The sequence below is a fragment of the Pleurodeles waltl genome, chromosome 7 (assembly GCF_031143425.1).
Source record: "Pleurodeles waltl isolate 20211129_DDA chromosome 7, aPleWal1.hap1.20221129, whole genome shotgun sequence".
NCBI classification, from domain to species: Eukaryota; Metazoa; Chordata; class Amphibia; order Caudata; family Salamandridae; genus Pleurodeles; species Pleurodeles waltl.
The window spans coordinates 1163706153-1163724095 of record NC_090446.1 but is presented as its reverse complement, the minus strand read 5'-3'; the positions used below and the strand labels follow the sequence as shown (position 1 = coordinate 1163724095).

Genomic DNA, 17943 nt, shown 5'->3' with positions numbered 1-17943 from the left:
GGAGAAGGCACGAATAACAGATTTTTTCAACTGAAGGGCTGTAAAAGGGTTGGGAAGTGATGCCGAGCCTTGTGTCCTTATCTATGAGGGATAAGGATATGTATGACATTATCAGTATTGTATTAATGGCGGTGGGAATGATGTTGGTGTCAGCCAGGCATCCTGGTCCATGAGGGGATGGGTGTGTCGGGTGTCTTCATGCACGAGAAGCTACAAAAGGTCACGCCATATGAGAATGTGGCAGAGGAATAGTGGTAGCCACAGACCTGAGGCAAGGTGCTGGGCCAGGTTTATTTCTACACTTCATGCCCTCATGCATTAGGATATTATCGTCATCGCACCAGTGGTGTAACAAAATGTGATGGGGCTCCCCTGCAAAGTACATGGAGGGCCCCCCTCCCAGACCTTGTCAGGAGCTCTCAGTCTAGGGGACTGCCACCTGTGCACAGTGTACTATGCTGAGGGGGCCCCCTGGAGCTCAGGTCCCCCTGCACTGTGGGGGCTGCGGGGTCTAATGTTATGCCACTGCATCCCAGTCCCAAATGGTACATGAAAATATTTGAGTCATTTTTAGCCCCAAAAGCAGAGGGCATTTACGCACTCCAGTCAGTGTCTGTGAAAAGGGCTGCCGCAGACAGTTGACCTATACCTGTCGAGGATGCAGGTAAACATCTACTGTAGACAATGTAATTTCGATTCTGCTCCACACTCATCTAACAGTGGTTGGTGTTCCCCCTGCTGTCGGGACAGAGCAATTGGAAAGTAGCCTTGTTGGTTCGTACTCAACCAGGATTTCTATCAATTGTAATAATGAAAAGAGACAAGTTCTCAGCACCCTGCCGGAGCCGTGTGCATATTCTAGAAATGCTATACACGAGCCCAGTCTGCATGGTTTGGTAAACATGGTCAGTCCTACAACAGGGTCTTCGGACTGACTTACTAGGTTTTCTGTTCTTGCTGTCAGCCCTAGCCTCACTGCTCATATTTGAGCTTGAGGACATCTTTGGAAAGCAGCCCACTGGATAAATTACGTTAATGTATTCATTCATTCAGCATTTAAAGAACCACATCAAGTAAAAGTTGGATTTATGGGTGTCATGCACTCTATAAGCGAACCAATAGTCTCTTCTCTTTTGGGCAACCACTTATGCTGGGGCCATATTTACTTTAGCAACTGGCTATTGCAACAATTCAGTTGTGGCCCATAGATCATGAGTTTGAAACCTAGCAATGCCTCCTTTCCTTGAGTGCAATTTTTAGGTTTAAAAGAGTCCCCCATACATTTCAATGCAAGCATTTTCAGGTAGATTGAATCATACACTAAATAGCCAATAGCAGGGGGTGAGAGGGAAATACTCTGGGTGCCACCATGGTTTGTTCCATATATATTTTAAATAGTTGGTAACAGTACATCTTCACGACAGTTGTGCTGTCCAGCCATACCTTTAAAATATTTGGTTACAAGGACAGGTCACTGCTGGCTGCCCTGAGCTCCTCAGGCGGTCCTTTTTGTGGCACACATATCTGGAGTCTCCATATCACAACCTTCTCTCCCTCTAGTAATGTTTCATTTTTACCTCTACCGAATGCGTTATTGTCCCTATTTATGTGTTGGATGCATTTTCATGCTGGTACTAAAGGGGGATAGAGAATGCTGAACATCTTTGGATGTTGAGGTTAAGGAGGCGGAGCCATGATGCTTTCTGGTGCTGATGGTGAGGATATTAATGTCCCCTGACACTCCTGGCCTTTCCGTACAGAGTTAGCACAATAAAGCTTTCTGAGTGCATTTTCATGATGAAGGCAAGATGACAGAACAAACTCTTGCTCTTCCGGCCCTTTATCCTGGCAGAGGCAGACATTTGCCTGGGGCACAATAACCTAAGGGATGCAAAAATAATTCATCCCAGGAAGCCCTGTCGTAAGGACATATGAAGGTGATAAATGGGGTGATTAGCATGGCTACATGTCTCCAATAAGCCATATTTGTAGCTGTGATTATAATTACCCCTCATTTTTACCTGACCCCTTTACACCAACAGATTAATAATAAAAGAAGAATATTTTATTCATTCAGTGTCAGTAAAAATGTATAGTACTTCTAAGCTCATTATCTCTTTACACGTTAAAAATATATATTGGTTTTATAGTAAATAAAAAAGACAAAATGTTCTGGATGTATTTCTGTTTGTAAGCATATTTATTGCAAGTGAAAAAATAATATGATCTCAAATTGCAATTATTTTTTCATGCATGCAGTATTCTTTAAATGCACATTTTGTATTGTCTCAAACAACGAACAAGCAAACACATACACATGAACGTGTGGTTTATATGTGAAGATAGTGCTCCGTTGCTCTATTGCCAGGTTTGCACTATGCGAAATTCACATAAAGGCTTGCATGAATACATTATGTACTTCTTCATATGACTAAACAAAACATTTTACAAAATATATCTACATTTGTTTCAATTATTTCCTGCCACTAATTCTGAATCAAAGTTGCTTCATTTGAATGTTTAATTAGGACCAGAATTGTAATTTGAGAGGGAGGACCCTCGATACAACAGGGAAAGGTTGAGAGCACTGCAGAGCACTGTAGAAACGTAAGAGACAGTGATAAGGATATGACTTACTGCCCCCCGGAGGTGCTAGTAGATGGGCTATCCGATAGGGAGGATGGCGGCTCCTGCCCTAGCTGCTAAGATGTATATATCCAAAGAAGTATGAAGTCTGCATGGATCTCCACATTTTGCTGTAGATCGTTCTCAAGTGAGAAATATGTATGTTAAATAATTTGTTAATTGACATGCCTGTTTAGGTGTGCATGTGTGATAGGGAGCAACTGTATGTTTTCTCTGCTGCAGCAAAAGCTTTAGGGTCAGCCCTGCCTTCTGGTGATTCCTATCCTCTGATTTGTGGTGTAACTGTGCACATCCTTGAAAGGAACCCTCTTTGGTTTTCAGGAGCTTCATCTGATGTGTCATAGTCCCACTTGTGATATGGCGGAGCCTCGTCTTGGGTGTCACAGCCTCTCCCGCCTCCTTCAGTGTGGCAGGGCTTCTGCTGGTCTGTCAGAGCTTCTTCTGGGGAGTCTCATCCTTCATTAAAGAAGAGAGACACTCATGGCACTTGCTGGAGATCCCTTTACGTGTAAAGAGCTTTTCCTGATGCTTCTAATCAGCGCATCCTCTGATACGTCAACCTCCTTTGGCTGGTCACAGACTCACTTGCCATGCCTGTGTTTGTTTGATCCAAGCAAATTTCCACCAGATGAGCGTTTTTTCTCTCCTATCAAATCAACATCTTGCCACACTGAAAGGACACCCCAGAAGCTCCAAGTCGCTCTCACAGCACCCTATGTCTGTGCCTGCAAGGCTGGGATGAGTGCTGTGGTAGAGGCAGCCTTTGGAGGGTGTGGATGTACACTATCATTTGTTGCAAGGACAATTTGCTTGTCAGGCAAAGACACTACAGTGAAGTGGTCACCTACCATCATTCTGGACCACTGGGTCTGCTCCTCCACTGTGGCTCCACTGATACTTCTGTGTCAGGCTGATGGGCCGTAGGCTAATAGCTGGAGTCCTCTTTGTACAAGAAAGAAGCTGCTTCTGGTCTGAAGACAAGTCTTTCAGCAGACAAGAGTAAACCCTTCCCCAAGCTTAGGTCTTTCTGAAAGAAGATGGGCAACAGGTTGCTTTAAGTTCTGGTAGCAGTTGTCAGGTCCTTTTCAGGGAACCAGGATGTTGCTCTATGTAAGCCTGGACCACAGGGTCCAGTATATGTTTGGTTTCTGGGGTTAGCTTTTCAGTTTCTAACTCCACAGATCTAAAAGGAGCTTGGTTAAAATTTTAGGTGACCAACCAACTTACAGGGACACAACAATGTTAGGCAGAATAGGTGAATATGGTCTGAGTGGGTATGGTTTGTGTAAAGAACTCATAATTTCTTACACATTGTATTTATTACAAGGAGGCCCACATACGTAGATAATAGGCAAGTTATGCTGCCTCACAACAAACACATGTGTTAAAGGTAGAGCCCTGTTACAGACGACTAAATGGATGTCCATTTACCACAACACACATGGATAGAATAAAAAGGCCACAAACCAGCCAGTGACTCCACACTTAACCCAGGAACGTCATTCACTGGGTTTTAAGGGAGTGCTCGTTCAGTGCTCCTCAGCCGGGCAGAGTCTAGGAGCCAGAAAGGTAGCACTCCAGAACTGACACTCTGGGGTCAGTGACAATCAGGTGAAAAAGGGGGAATTTTCTGTGGAAACAGCACCAAATAAGATGATGGAACAACCTCTTTCAAACAGCTCTGATACATCACAGCTCCTTTTTGAATGCAGAGACTCGTTTGCGTGCCAGAACCTCCTCTTCATTACCAGCATCTTCGCTTGAGTGTCAGAGCCTCTTCGTGAGTGTCACACCTTCTCTTGAGTGTCAGAGCCTCTTCGTGATTTTCCGAGCCCCTTATTGAGCATCAAAAGCTCTTCTTTAGTGACAAAGCCTCCTCTAGAGTTCCAGAGCCTCCACGTGAGTTTCAGGGCCACTTTTTGAGTATCAAGTCTTCCTAATGAGTGTCAAAGCCGCCTCTTGAGTGTTAAAGCCTCCTCTTGAGGTCCAGAGCCTCCCTTTCAGCCCCAGCCCCCCTTGCGCTTCAGAGCTTCGTCTTGAGTGCAGGAGCCTCCTCTTGAATGCCAGGGCTTCCCCTTGAAGCCAAGGTCTCTCTTGAGTAGCTGGTCCTCGTTAGGTTTCACAGCCTCTATTCTACTGGGCTGTCATAGTTTAGCCTCCATTCTCTATTATCTGGCCTCTTCGAAGCTTCCGGTGGTGTACTGAAGAATTAGCGGGTTTGTTTCAGAGCCCCAGTTCCAGTGTGCTTGTCTGAGCCACCTGTGGGCCTCTCCCGGCACAGTTATTGCCCTTTACGGGATCCAGCCAGACCTTTCACAACTATTTGTATTATGTGAGCAGTGTTTCAGGGCTACAGAAAAACATTTCATAATTGGCAGTTTTGTTTGTGTGTGCTTGAAGTATACGTATCCTGTTATGCAAAGCTGTTTGTCAGCTCACCTTAGCTGTAGGGCTTGGCACATGTCCACAGACAGGCTCTTTCTAGATAGCTGTGGAAGTCAAAGACCTGACGAGACTTCACAAGGAGGCCTCGAGGCCTTTCGAAGGCACTAGTCGTTCCGGCAGTCACTGAAAGTGCCAGCCCTAAGATTACCAGATGACTCTATGTCACCAATGACAAAATATTCTTAAACATTGTGTTCATTTGCATTGGTTTAGTTTCATAAACTGGCTGAAGCTGGACTACAACTTACATACATTATTAGGTGAATAAACTGCAGACCAGGAATGAAACACTAATGGATGTCATTTAGGGGTCGCCAGAGGTCGCAGCTGCGACCTCTTGCTTGCCCTTTGCGACCCCTGGCACTGCCTTTACGACCCTCTGGCTTCAGAGGTGACAAGATCGGTGCCAGGAAGACAGTGGCCGCACATCCTAATGGAGGTAGGTTGGAGCTCCTTTCATGGTTTTCTCTCATTTTTTAATTACACTAATAGTAAATAATGTTAAATTTTTATCTAAAAGTGTAATAAAAAATGTAGTATAATTAGCCGGACTATAGCCTTCTTTGGTAGCTGAGGTAAAAAAAAAAAGTATGTTGTGTGCACGCTTGAGGATGAGTGCGTGTTTACGTGAGAGTGTGATTGTGTGTATATGTAAGCATGTGTGTAATGGTAATTGAAAGTCAAAGAGCATGTGGTGTCACTTTCGCTACCCCTGGCATTTTGGTGAATTGACGTTCATGAAAACACTGCACCTTGGTTTTCTGAAGCGTTCTGATGGCCTCAGCCAGTATATCACTAGATAAACAACACAAAGTGTTTTAAAACGAAACTACGTTTTTAAATAAAATTACAGTTACAAATAGTTATGTCAGCCTCCGCCGCAGAGAGGGTTTTCAATAATATATTTTTCAATGGAGAAATTGCTGCCCCATACCCTGGTGTCACTTTGCCGACTTAAATAAAGATTTAACCAGGTCCTAGATCTCTAGTTCATCTCATTCCAACATTTTGCCTCAGAAAGGAATGCAAAACCAGACAAGGTGCACCGCCTTCAGTGAATTACTCCAGTATTAGTTTATGCACAGCACAGACTCACTTAATTTTAGAAGGTGTTGGGACTGGAGGAGATACACATTTTTTGTAAAAATGTCAATCACTAAGCTCGACATGAAAAGTAGCTATTCTCCTCAGAATTTAATGTAGCAAGTGCAATGTGACTTCAAAGTCTTCCTGAACATCAAGTGACTTTCACAGAGTCAATATCAGTGACCATCATTCGTATCTCAAGCACAGCTGAGAAAGTGAAACCACGTTAGTAAATAGCATATAGGAACATCTCTTTGCCTAGATGAAAGTATAGAAGCTGCATTAAACCTTTGACTTCTCAGAAGCCAGTGATACTAAGGAACACGAAATGGGCCAGTCTAATGGGAGTAAGAAAGGGTCTTGAAGTTACTTGGATTAGATTAATTTATTTCTTAACCTGAAGTCAACACATCCATATAGGGTCAGAGGAGCGATTCATACTTATGAATTGCTACACGAGTATTCCTTATCAGCCTGCTGCTTTTCCTCCATATAGTCCTTGCAACATTGAGTACTTATATAACTGTAAATTGATGATACCCACATTTACATCACACTAGCAAATGATGCTGAAAGACTAAATAAAAACGTTCTTTGGCCACATGTACTTATGGATGAAGGAGAGCTTCTGTTATCTGAATGTAGGCAGAACGAAAAGCAGAGGCAGAACCTCGAGCATTTCCAATTGCTTGGCCTATGAGTCTGGGGCCACCTCCAGCCATGTCATAGAGTTTTATGTAAGAAACTTGGAAGCTTTATTCAACTTGTAGCTCATGTTTATCTCTAAAATGAATGAAGTGGCAAATTGCCCCACCCTTTAGTTGTCTGTGCTTCGAAAAGTCCTTCCACTCTTTCAAGTTGATCAAAAACATGCAGTGGATTAGCAAGGGCCATGGTGATCGATCATGCGGCTACCCTTGAAGCTCACTAGACGCGAGCAGGGGAGGGAGAATCAAGTGTTCAGAATAGGAACATACAGAAACCTGCCCAGATGAAACCACCAATTCTGAAGGTGCTCCATGGACTCGATTAAATTCATCTCCATGGAGTTGAAATTCAAGGCAAAGTGTGTATTTGCAGAATCCGGTACCAAGGTACACACTGTCCTGAAACGTTTGGTTGGGCATCTCACACTAAGGTAAGTCCTTAAGGGTTAGAATCTGAAAAGCCCTGAAATAGAACCTAAATGCTGACCCAAAGTATATGCCTCTGAAAATGTAGTTTTTCAGGGGAGCCTAGGATTTAGCACACACAGACAATGGGATATGAACTGAAGAGTATCAGATAGGGTTCCCATCTTGCGTTGACTGGAATCAGAGTATTCTGCCGAGCCATGTATCTACGTATGCATGCATTTCTGTATGCATGCTTTCATACGGCATTTATAAAACACAAACCTAGCTGAACTTTCGCTGGCGACACTGCGTCCTGCAACTCTCTCTATTCGAAATCTAAACCAATAAGTTTTTAAGAGGCACAGGTTACTCACTGGTTTGTCACGTGTCTGAGCTGACTCAGCTTTCTTACTTCCAAACTTTTAAGCTTGATAAAATGAGTACCACTTAGCTGTTGTTGCCTTTTAATGAAAAGGAAAATCCTGTTATGTGGACCCCCTTTTTAAACAAGCATTTTCAATGCAATGCTCGCATTTGCTCGAGTTAGAGCTATTAGCACTGTAAACCGTTAACCGGAGTTTTCTTGCCACATAATCTGAAAATGAAAAGTAAAACAATTTCACATAAGCAAGCCGACGGCCACCATGAGCATGAAGCAGACACACAAATGAAAACAGAAGTTTGCTCGCAGTGAAGCATATCGGCAAAAGTTTAATTATTCATGTAACCGGCAAAAGTGCAATTATCCATGTAATGGCAAAAGTGCAATTATCCATGTAACAGGGTCGATGTCATGTAAAGCGCTCGACTACTGCCCTGCAGAATCGCACTGCCTACGAAATAAAGAGAAAAAGTAGTCCAGAAACAATAAGGAAAACATGGAGCCTCATATGTTTTCAGTAGGTGGCCGGTGCGCTCGAGGCAGGCTAACCACCGGAAAAGGCATAACATATGTATGCCTTTCATTAATGAAATCAAGCTAATTTTAAAAGGCAAGCCAGCAAATCAACCAAACTGATGGGTGTGGTTAAAAGCCCACAGTGAGATTACACCAGGGACAGAGCGCTTTGCACGCTCAAACCTAAAAAGGAAGTCATGTGTTTTTATATTACTTCAGCTCTGAAACTTCAACCATGTCCTTCATACATCATCAACCTTGTTTCCCAAACCTTTCTTCAAGCCTCGAACCCAGCATTGTTGGATGCTATACCTTTCTTTCCGCAGGCTTAAAACTGACACTAGAGTGGCAGAAATTAAACCACACACCTGGTTACAAAAAAGGCATTCCTTTTAATTAAAATCCCAAATTGTTTTAAGGAATACGAATGTATAGAATATGTACGATTCTAAATTGGTTAGAACAGAAAAGTCATAAAAACATTCCCTTGTCGCCAGTGCTTTAGAGAACCAATACAGTATTTAACCTCTTTACATCCATGCAGGGGTAAATCAAACTAGGAAAGCTCAGAGGGCTTAGAGCAGAACAACACCTTTATGGATACAGCCTTCCTGGAGTGTAGGTATGTGTACTGTACCCCAGTTACAAGAAAAACAGTGGGGACTGTGTTGGACTAGGTGGCGGTAACAGTGCTTTTCAGGTGGGATCATTCAACACCCTTTTCCATGCACCAGCACATAAAATGTCCCTGCCCCCTTAGCATACTCGGATGATGCTCACATCCAATTGCAATCTAACTTCCACTTTTTGTCGCAGGGTAAAGGAACCCTACTTTCCAATCCACCACCCTAAATGAAGGGGCGGGGGGCACCACAGGCTTTGAAGAACAAAGTGGGCCTTGACCATTGAACACTGGTTAGTGAACTTAGATTGGTGCATGCAGGCCAAGAAAATGTCTATAAGGCCAAAGGGTGTCCGAGGATATTCAAAAAGGTATTGGACACCTTCAGAGACCTAGGCTAGCAGCTTATTGACACCAAGAACATACGAAGGGGTGCCCAGAGATGCCACAATGTATGTGATATTGCGCAATGGAATATGAGAGACTCTTTTTTGGTTACTACTATGGCACTTAAGAGGTGGGGCCCTTGGCTGGGATAGGTTTCCACTGATGAACAAGAAACTGTGTGATGTGAACTGGCAACATGTTGATTTGCTTATTATGGTTTGTATAGTTTGTACCATCTGTAAACGCTTAATAAACAAGCATTGGCACAGCCAATAGATCTCACGCATACAAGAGCTATTGGCACTGGCAATGTTTTTTTGCCATGTTGTACACCAGTGTAGTTGCTTTTCAGCATGGCTAAAAGTTGGTGGTGTGGAGTATCATAGAGTAGAGTGTGGTAGAGTGGATTTACTGGTGTAGAGTATTGTAGAGTGTGGGGAGTAGAGTGTCATACCATTGAACAGAGGGGAGTGGAGTTTAGTGGTTCAGTGACAGAGTGTCGTACACTGCAGTGTTGTAAAGTAGAGTGGCCTATATTACAGTATAATGAGGTGGAATAGGGTGGAGTGGGTTCTAGTGGATTAAAGTAGTGGGGTGTATTGGATTGGGTTAGAGTGGGGTGGATTGGATTGGATTGGAGTGGGTGGACTGGATAGGGTGGACTGAATTTGAGTTGGGTGGTTTTAAATAGGGTGGTGTGGATTGGCCTGGAGTGGACTGGAATGGGGTGGATCAGAATGGGGTGGATTAGATTGGATTGGAGTGGGTAGATTGGATTGGGGTGGATTGGATTAGACTGGGGTGGTTTGGAGTGGGGTGGAGTGTGGTGATTGGACTGGAGTGGGTGGATTGGACTGGAGTGTGGAGGATTGGATTGGAGTGGGTGGGTGGATTGGAGGGATTGAATTGGAGTGGGGTGTATTGGACTGTAGTGTAGTGGATTGAAGTGGTTGGATTGGATTTGGGTGGATTGGTTTGGAGGGAGGAGTGGAGTGGGGTGAGGTGGATTGGAGTGGGGTGGGGTGGGCTGGATGGATAGGAGTGAATGGGGTGAACTGAACTGGGGTGGGGTGATTGGAGTAGAGTGGGTTGGATTTGAGTGTGTATATTGAAGTGAGGTGGATTGGTGTGGGGTGGAGTGGATGGGGTGGACTGGACTGGAGTGGGGTGAGGTTGATTGGAATGGGTGGATTGGAGTGGTGTGAAATGGATTAAGTCGTGTGGATTGGATTGGATTGGGGTGGAATGGAATGGGGTGGATTGGTAGGTGTGGGTGAGGTGGATTGTAGAGGAGTGAATTGCAGTGGGTGGACTAGATTGGAGTGAAGTAGATTGGATTGAGTGGGGTGGATTGAACTAGATTGGAGTGAGGTGGATTGGATTGGGGTGGGGTGGATTGGGGTGGCGTGGATTGAACTGAAGTGGATTGGACAGGGTGGAAGTGTGGGGTGGGTGGATTGGAGTTGGGTGATTGGATTGGAGTGTGGTGGGGTGGAATTTTTGAAGTGGGGTGGGTTTAATTGGGGTGATTGGAGTGGACTGGACTGGATTTGAGTAGGTGGATTGTGGTGGACTGGAGAGCAGTAGGGTGGACTGCATTGGAGTGAGGTGGATTAAGGTGGTTTGGAATGGTGTGGATTGGAGTGGGTGGATTAAGGTGGACTGGATTGGACTGGAGTGGGATGGATTAAGGTGGACTGGATTGAATTGGGATGGATTAGAGTGGGTGGTGGATTGAACTGGAGTGGGGTGGATTGGGTTGCAGTAAATTGGATTGGAGTGGGATGGAATGGTTTTGAATAGGTGGATTGGGTTGGATTCGACTGGTGGGGTGGATTGGAGGGGCGGACTGGAATTGGGTGAATTATTTTGGATTTGAGTGGAGCAGATTGGCGAGGGGTGGATTGTTTAGGATTGCAGTTGGGTAGAATGGAGTGGAGTGTATTATTTTGATTGGAGTGAAGCAGATTGAAGTGGGACAGATTGCTTTCAAATCAAATTAAATCAGAATTTATAGAGCACAGCTACTCACCCGTAAGGGTCTCAAGGCACTGAGGGGAGTTTGTCCTCTGAGCTTCAGTTGAAGTGTCAGGTTTTAAGGTCCTTCCTGAAATGAGGCAGTGATGGTGACTGCCTGAGGTGCAGGGGCAGGGTGCTCCAGCTCTTTGCGGCATGGTAGGTGAAGGATTTTCCACCAGCCGAGGCTTCCGTACGCGGGCTGCAGTGGCTAGTGCTTGTTGAGTGGAGCAGAGAGGTCTGGAGGGGGAGTAAAAGGTGATGTGGTGGTTAAGGCAGGCGGGTCCTGGGTTGTGGAGGGCCTTGTATGCGTGGATGAGGAGTTTGAAGTTAATTATTTTCTTGATAGGAAGCCAGTGGAGGTCTTGTAGGTGATTGGAGATGTGTTCGTGGCAGGGAATGTCCAGGATGAGTCTGGCTGAGGTGTTTTGGATGTGCTGTAGTCGCTTTGGATTGGAGTGGGGCATATTTGAGTGGAGTAGATTTGAGGGGGCAGATTGTTTTGGATTGGGAGTGGGGCAGATTGTTTTGGAATGGACTGTGGCATATTGGAGTGGGCAGATTGTTTTGGACTTGAATGGGTAGATTATTTTGAACTGGAGTGGAGCAGGTTGTTTTGGATTGGACTGGGAAGATTGCTTTGGATTGGAGTGGGGCAGATTGGAGAGGGGCAGATTGTTTTGGATTGAAGTGGGGCAGATTTGAGCAGGGCAGATTGGAGTGGGGCAGATTGTTTTGGACTGGAGTGGCGCAGACTGTTTTGGATTGGAATAGGGAAGATTAGAGTGGGCAGATTGTTTTGGATTGGAGAGGGGCATAATTGAGTGGGGTAGACTGGAGTGAGGCCCATTGTTTTGGATTGGAGTGGGACAGATTGTTTTGGATTGGAAAGGGGCAGATTGGAGTGGGCAGATTATTTTGGGTTGGAGTGGAGCAAATTGTTTTAGATTGGAGTGAGGTTGGTGGGAGTGGAACAGATTGTTTTGGTCTAGAGTGAGGCAGATTGTTTTAAAGTGGAGCAGGGCAGAATGATTTGGATCAGAGAGAGGCAGATTGGAGTGGGGCAGCATGTTTTTGAGTGGAGCAGATGGGAGTAGGGCAAATTGTTTTGGATTGGAGTGAGGCAGAATATTTTAGATTGGAGTAGGGCAGAATGTTTTGGACTAGGGCAGATTGTTTTATAGTGGGGTTGATTGTTTTGGATTGGAGTGGAGCAGACTGAATTGAGGCAGATATTTTGGAGTGAAGTGGGGCAGATTGTTTTGGAGTGGTGCAGATTGTTTTGGACTGGAGTGGGGTAGATTGTTTTGGATTGGAGTGGGGCAGATTGATTTGGATATGAGAGGGGCAGATTGTTTTGGATTGGAGAGAGGCAGATTGTTTTGGATTAAGATGGGGCAGATTGTTTTGGGTTGCAGTGGGGTGAGTTGGGAAGACGGAAGTGTGGTTAATTGGACTGGGGTGAGTGATTTGGATTTAAGTGGAGGGGATTGGGGTTGGTGGAGTAGGGTGGATTGGATTGGTCTGCGCCGGATTGGATTGAGTGGGGTAGATTGGTGTGGGGTGAGATGGGGTGGATTGGCGTTGATAGGAGTGGGCGGATTGGATAGGAGTGGAGTTGACTGGGGTGGACTGTATGATTATGTGTTAAATCATAGATTCAGAAATTACACATGACAAAGAAATAATTGGCCTTGCAATATTTAGAACAAGATAATTGTCATAATTTGAGAACAGCGCTCACGAGCAAAAACAATACATTTGTGCAATGTGAGAAAAGAAGAACTGGCAAGATAAAAGAAAGTTAACTATAGAAAACAAAACTTTTCATTTTTGTTTGTACTGCTGGGAACGTTTTTGCCAGTCATACGCCTTCTGTTAGCAGGGCACTGGAAGTTAAAAAGGACAAAATAGTACCTCAGTGAGGTCAGGAGCAGCGGACGGGCACTGATTAAATTGAATCAATCAGTGCTTGGTCTCTTCTCCGCAGAAAGGAACAGAAATCATGCTAGGCCTGCAGTGACCAATTACGAGGCTGTAAAGAACAGTGTCATACAAGAAAAAATATGGTAAGCAACGGGCGGGCTCCAAGCCCTTTTTTGTTTTACGTAAGTGTCTTCCCGGTGAGGCACATGCGCTAGCGCATGCAGGCTCGACCCTAAAAGCAACAGGAAGGCTCCAAGCCATTTTTTTTGTTAACACAAGTGTCTTGCAAGCGAGACACATGTGCTAATACATACTCTTGCAGGCTCTACCCTAAAAAGAGTTATAAAAAAAAGAAATGGACCTTCTGAATGAGTCTACATCCAGACCATAGGTGAAATTGGTTGTGGAAGGTTCTGGCTTGGCCTAGGGCATGCTGCACTCTGGGTGCGAAGGAGTCTGGTATGCCCAAAGCACACCAGAGCACTACACATGCACCGGATGCAGTCATTGACACCACCTGGGACATATTGCTGCCTGCGCATGCGTCGGATGCATCCTGCACAGCATCCACTCCCAACCCACACTGGCAGCTGGAACTTAACCACCGGCAACACGATGGGCCAACTGGCTCCACAGAACTCCCCGAACAACATCCTTCCAGTGGCACTCTATTATCTGGTGGTTATCTACAAACTACCAGTGAAACAGAGATGTAGAGAAACTGAATTGAGTTCATTTAATAGTGTGCATTATTAAATGCTCAGTTTCCTTTACTATAACGATTCACCATGACATAGCGCTATTCCTAACTACTGACAATGTTCTCCTCATCATCTTCCCCTTGCCTACATTAGACATCAACCACTGGAACTTTGCCAGGCTAGGCAAGAGTGATCCAACCGCTTGGAGACAGCTGGGAGGCAGACTGTCCTGGGGTGTAAGCTCATCTCATGCTGGTGGAGACCGATGATTCTTATGGGCCCAGCTGAGTTACACAAGACCTCAATTTGAGGTAGACACAGGGCAGCCTATGAGGAAAAGGTAGACTTTGTGGCAAGTCAAGTCATCATCACAATGACAGTAGACCTGTACTTGTGATTTTTTTTTTTTGCTTGTATAAATGATGCTTAGGCTACTGCCACCCGTTATGGTCCTACTCATTGTTGCAGCAACCCCTGCTGCCTATATTCATGGCCACTAGAATTATATGATTCTGCACTGAGCTCCAGCTACTTTTGGGTGTGGCGTTTGCCACATAATTCACCATCTGAGGCGTAGGTAGCAAATTTCTGCATTTACCACACCCATGATATATCTTGCATATTTGTGAGCGAAGCTTGCAGTACTGTGGCTCATGCTGTACCTGTTATGTGTGTGTGGGTAACACTGCTGGTGCTGTGCTTGTAAAGGAAGCTTGCAGTGCATTCAGTTGCACGGCTGCCTCTCATTTGTGCCTGTGCATTGTATGAATGAGTCCATTGCATTTGTCATGCAGTTTAGAGTGTGTGATGGAAGCCTTCACTGCTGCTTGTGCTGTACCTGTTCGATGTATGAGGGAAGCTTTCATTGCTTCTGCCTGCTCTGTCTCCTCCCTCAAGCCTAAAAGCAGATAGTCGCACACACTGCCCACTGATCTTTTAATAGACACAGACATGTTTAAGCTTTATGGAACGTCTTTCTCAGCAGAATAAATAACATTCAAGCCTTAAAATATTCTTGGTGGTTGGGGTGCGGGGTGGGCTGGATGCAGTCATTCTCAGAGCACGTGCCAGGCCGTTTCTCAGCAGGGAGTGTAATTTCCTCGGTCACACGGGTTCCGTGCTCCACCCTGCCCTCCCCTGACTTCCCGTTTTGACATCCCTCCTGCTACCGCGGCTTCCAAGACAAGACAAGGCAGCCTAAGTCTGCGGCCGAGGCATATGACGAGCACATGGCGGCCCGGGCTCAGCGTTAGGCCGCGCGCTCCGCCGCGCCACAGATTGAAGGAATTAGGGCAGACAAAGAGCTTGTTCCTAAGAAGGAGGGACGGAGGGAGGAGAGAAAGACGGAAAGAAAGAGAGAGAGCCAGAGCAACGCCTCCAAAAGGGACGGACCGCACCGGGGATGCTAAATATACCCGGCTGGAGTGATGGAGAGGGACCGAATCTCAGGTAGGAAAGGCTCTGGTTTCCGGTTAGTCTTTGAGAAGTGGCCCGGGTGCGCGAGGGGCACTCCCGGCCTCCCAGCGCCTGGACTCTGCTTGCGTGTCTCCCAAGCGGGACCCGGTGACCGATCACAGAGCCGCCTGTGTGTCTGGATATCATTTTCCCCTTTGTGTGTCTACTCTTTCCTGTTTTGTTGCCCCCCTTCGCTACCCTGTCCGCAGTCCTGCACTGCCAGGCTGCGAGGGGGAAGCGGGGTGCGGTGTCCGGACCTGGTCAGAGGAGAGTGAAAGTGACGACAGCGCTGTACTTTCACTCCCGTCGCAGATGCGGAAAGTGAAACAGGAAGACATGTGATAGATCGCGCCTCCGTCTTTCCCGGCCCGCGTCTGGTGAAGTGGCAGTTTATTAAAAGTTATCATTTTTTAAGCGTCTGGTCTTTGGCACCGATCCACCTTTCTTTTCCCGAATGGTAACTGTAGCGCCCACAAGCCACATGGCAGCCCTCTCCAGAACGCTGTTATAATTCGTATTGATTTTCAATGTCATTTTGCGAAGCGCTTCCTAAATGTGACGCCTTTCGCGCTCACTGAACTGGTACTACGCTATTCTAGATGGTTGACCACGAACGAGAGCTCAGTAGGATGAATATGGATGTCAATTCTCTGTTCAAGTGGGAGTAAACAAATGTCACTTCATGCATCTTTTGCCCAGTGAGCCTGAAAGAAAAACAAAACGGTCCAGGTTATACCTGGGCTACAGAATGTGTCAGATGAGAGGGAGGTGTGGTGCTATAGCTTTCACAGTTGATAAACTGTTATGTTTTTTGTGCGATTGCTCATCTTTTCCATAGTCAGATGTGAGTAGCTGACGGAGTCCTGCAGGACCTGTGTGTACGTAGTGGGATATGCATATCGAATTGGAAACTGACATTCCTGAACAGAAAGTTTAAGCCCTGAGATATGATGCATGCCCTATTAAAGCAAGAGACAGGACACTCGAGGCTGACATCAGTAGGAGGTTGGAGATTTGGCTCTGATACATTCTGCCAAGTGGTTTTCACAAGATTAGTTAATACATTCATTAAAAAAACAGCTTAAAAATGAGCATAACACAAAGCTGAAGTGGTGTAACGCTCGCATTATCCTGTGTTAGTCTGTAGGTTCAAAGTACAACGCAGTGCAGGTCTATGGTGCAGGTTTTCAGAGAATTTTGCAAAGGGACCTTGTCTTCCATTAACTTCAGTGCTTGTGTTTCAGATCTCAGTCAGTGAAAAGAAACAGTATCTGAAATTGGTAGCCTAGTCTAGCAAAACAGTGTGCTTACTTGAGTTTGAGTGCAGAATTTGGGTTTTACCACTGAGTACTAAGAAAAGACAAGTTAGAGTCCCAACTAGAAAGATCAAAAGTAGCAGGAAATTTCACACGGGCTAGCACTTCTGCACTTTGTATCGGCTAAGGCTCCAGGGCTCATAAAGCAAATAACTCCCAACATGTCAGCGTCGGTTTGGAGTACAATGTGCAGCTTTCTCTGTGACCATATTGTGTTTCTGTAGGCCACACAAACATTTGAGGTCTATTGACTTATTTGGGAATTAGAACGGTGCGTGTTTCTGGTGGTAGAAGTAGTCTATGTACCATTGATGTTGAGACTGTTATACATTACCTCTCTCTTGTATCCTGGCCCAGCCACCCATCGCAACCACAGGATATCAACAGGTATTTGTGTCTCTTGTCTGTGTTAAGGTTTTTGGTGCAACTGTTTGTCAGATCTCTTGCTTATCCTTATTTTTTTTGCTATTTTATTTGTTTTCTACCTTTCAACACTGTTGACCAACTGTGTAGGGTCCGTCATTCATGATTAAGCTAAGCGCTGATACAATTGAACAAACATTTATTTGAGTCAGATTCCAAACCATTACTATAAATGATCCTTACCAGATGACCTTGGAGTTCCCCTAAATCCACCCTCTAACCATAAAAGCTAAATTCACACCACTCTCCTAAATGATGGTATCATCTTGGAGAGTTATTGAAACTCCCGAGCTCTTTGGAAGGTCCAGTTCCATGTTTTGACAAAACTCATTCTCACATGTATTTATTTACTTTTCCTGCTTTGATACACTCGGTTCCATTGTGGAACAATTCTTTTGCATGGGCAGCAATCTTAACAACCTTTCATCCATGTCCTCATGACTCATTCTCTGCATGCTGAAGGCACATTCAAACCTCTATAGTATAAGGGGATGTTGTTGCAACATGTAAATACTCATTAAAGATCCGAATCTCAGAAACATTTTGTCCACCAAAGTTTCAATTCATTGCATATGTGTACTCAGCAAATGCAAATGACAGATCCGGAGGTGTAAAATCCAGATCTACTGACAGTTACAGTCTCAGAAAGAGTATATCGCTTCAGAAAATCTGTCAGGAACCCATACTTTTCCACACTTATAGGTTTGGTAAAGCACCAGGGAAATGTGAGTTTCCAGGCAGGGGCTAATTAATGGTAATGCAAAGGTTTGTAAAACCTCCCGCGGGTGGCATGTCAGAATATCATACAGAAATATTGTTTGACAAATATTTTCTCCTAAATGTTTACAAAAGTATAATCCAGTGTATGTAGATTTCCTATTATTAACTCTAATGAAATGACATGTTT

General features: G+C 45.0%; 1 protein-coding gene across 2 annotated transcripts in view; it reads left to right on the top strand.

Moving 5' to 3' along the window:
• SEPTIN9 (septin 9) overlaps positions 1-17943 on the top strand; it is a 629083-nt gene that overhangs the window by 140457 nt on the left and 470683 nt on the right. Inside the window, exon 1 of one of the 2 annotated variants that reach the window (XM_069200264.1) lies at positions 14761-15291. The exons of the other annotated variant lie outside the window; for it this stretch is intronic. Coding sequence (XP_069056365.1) covers positions 15270-15291 — 22 coding nt within the window. The 5' untranslated portion in view covers positions 14761-15269. Of the gene's footprint in view, positions 1-14760; positions 15292-17943 lie in introns of those variants that run through there. 2 annotated transcript variants of the gene reach the window in all.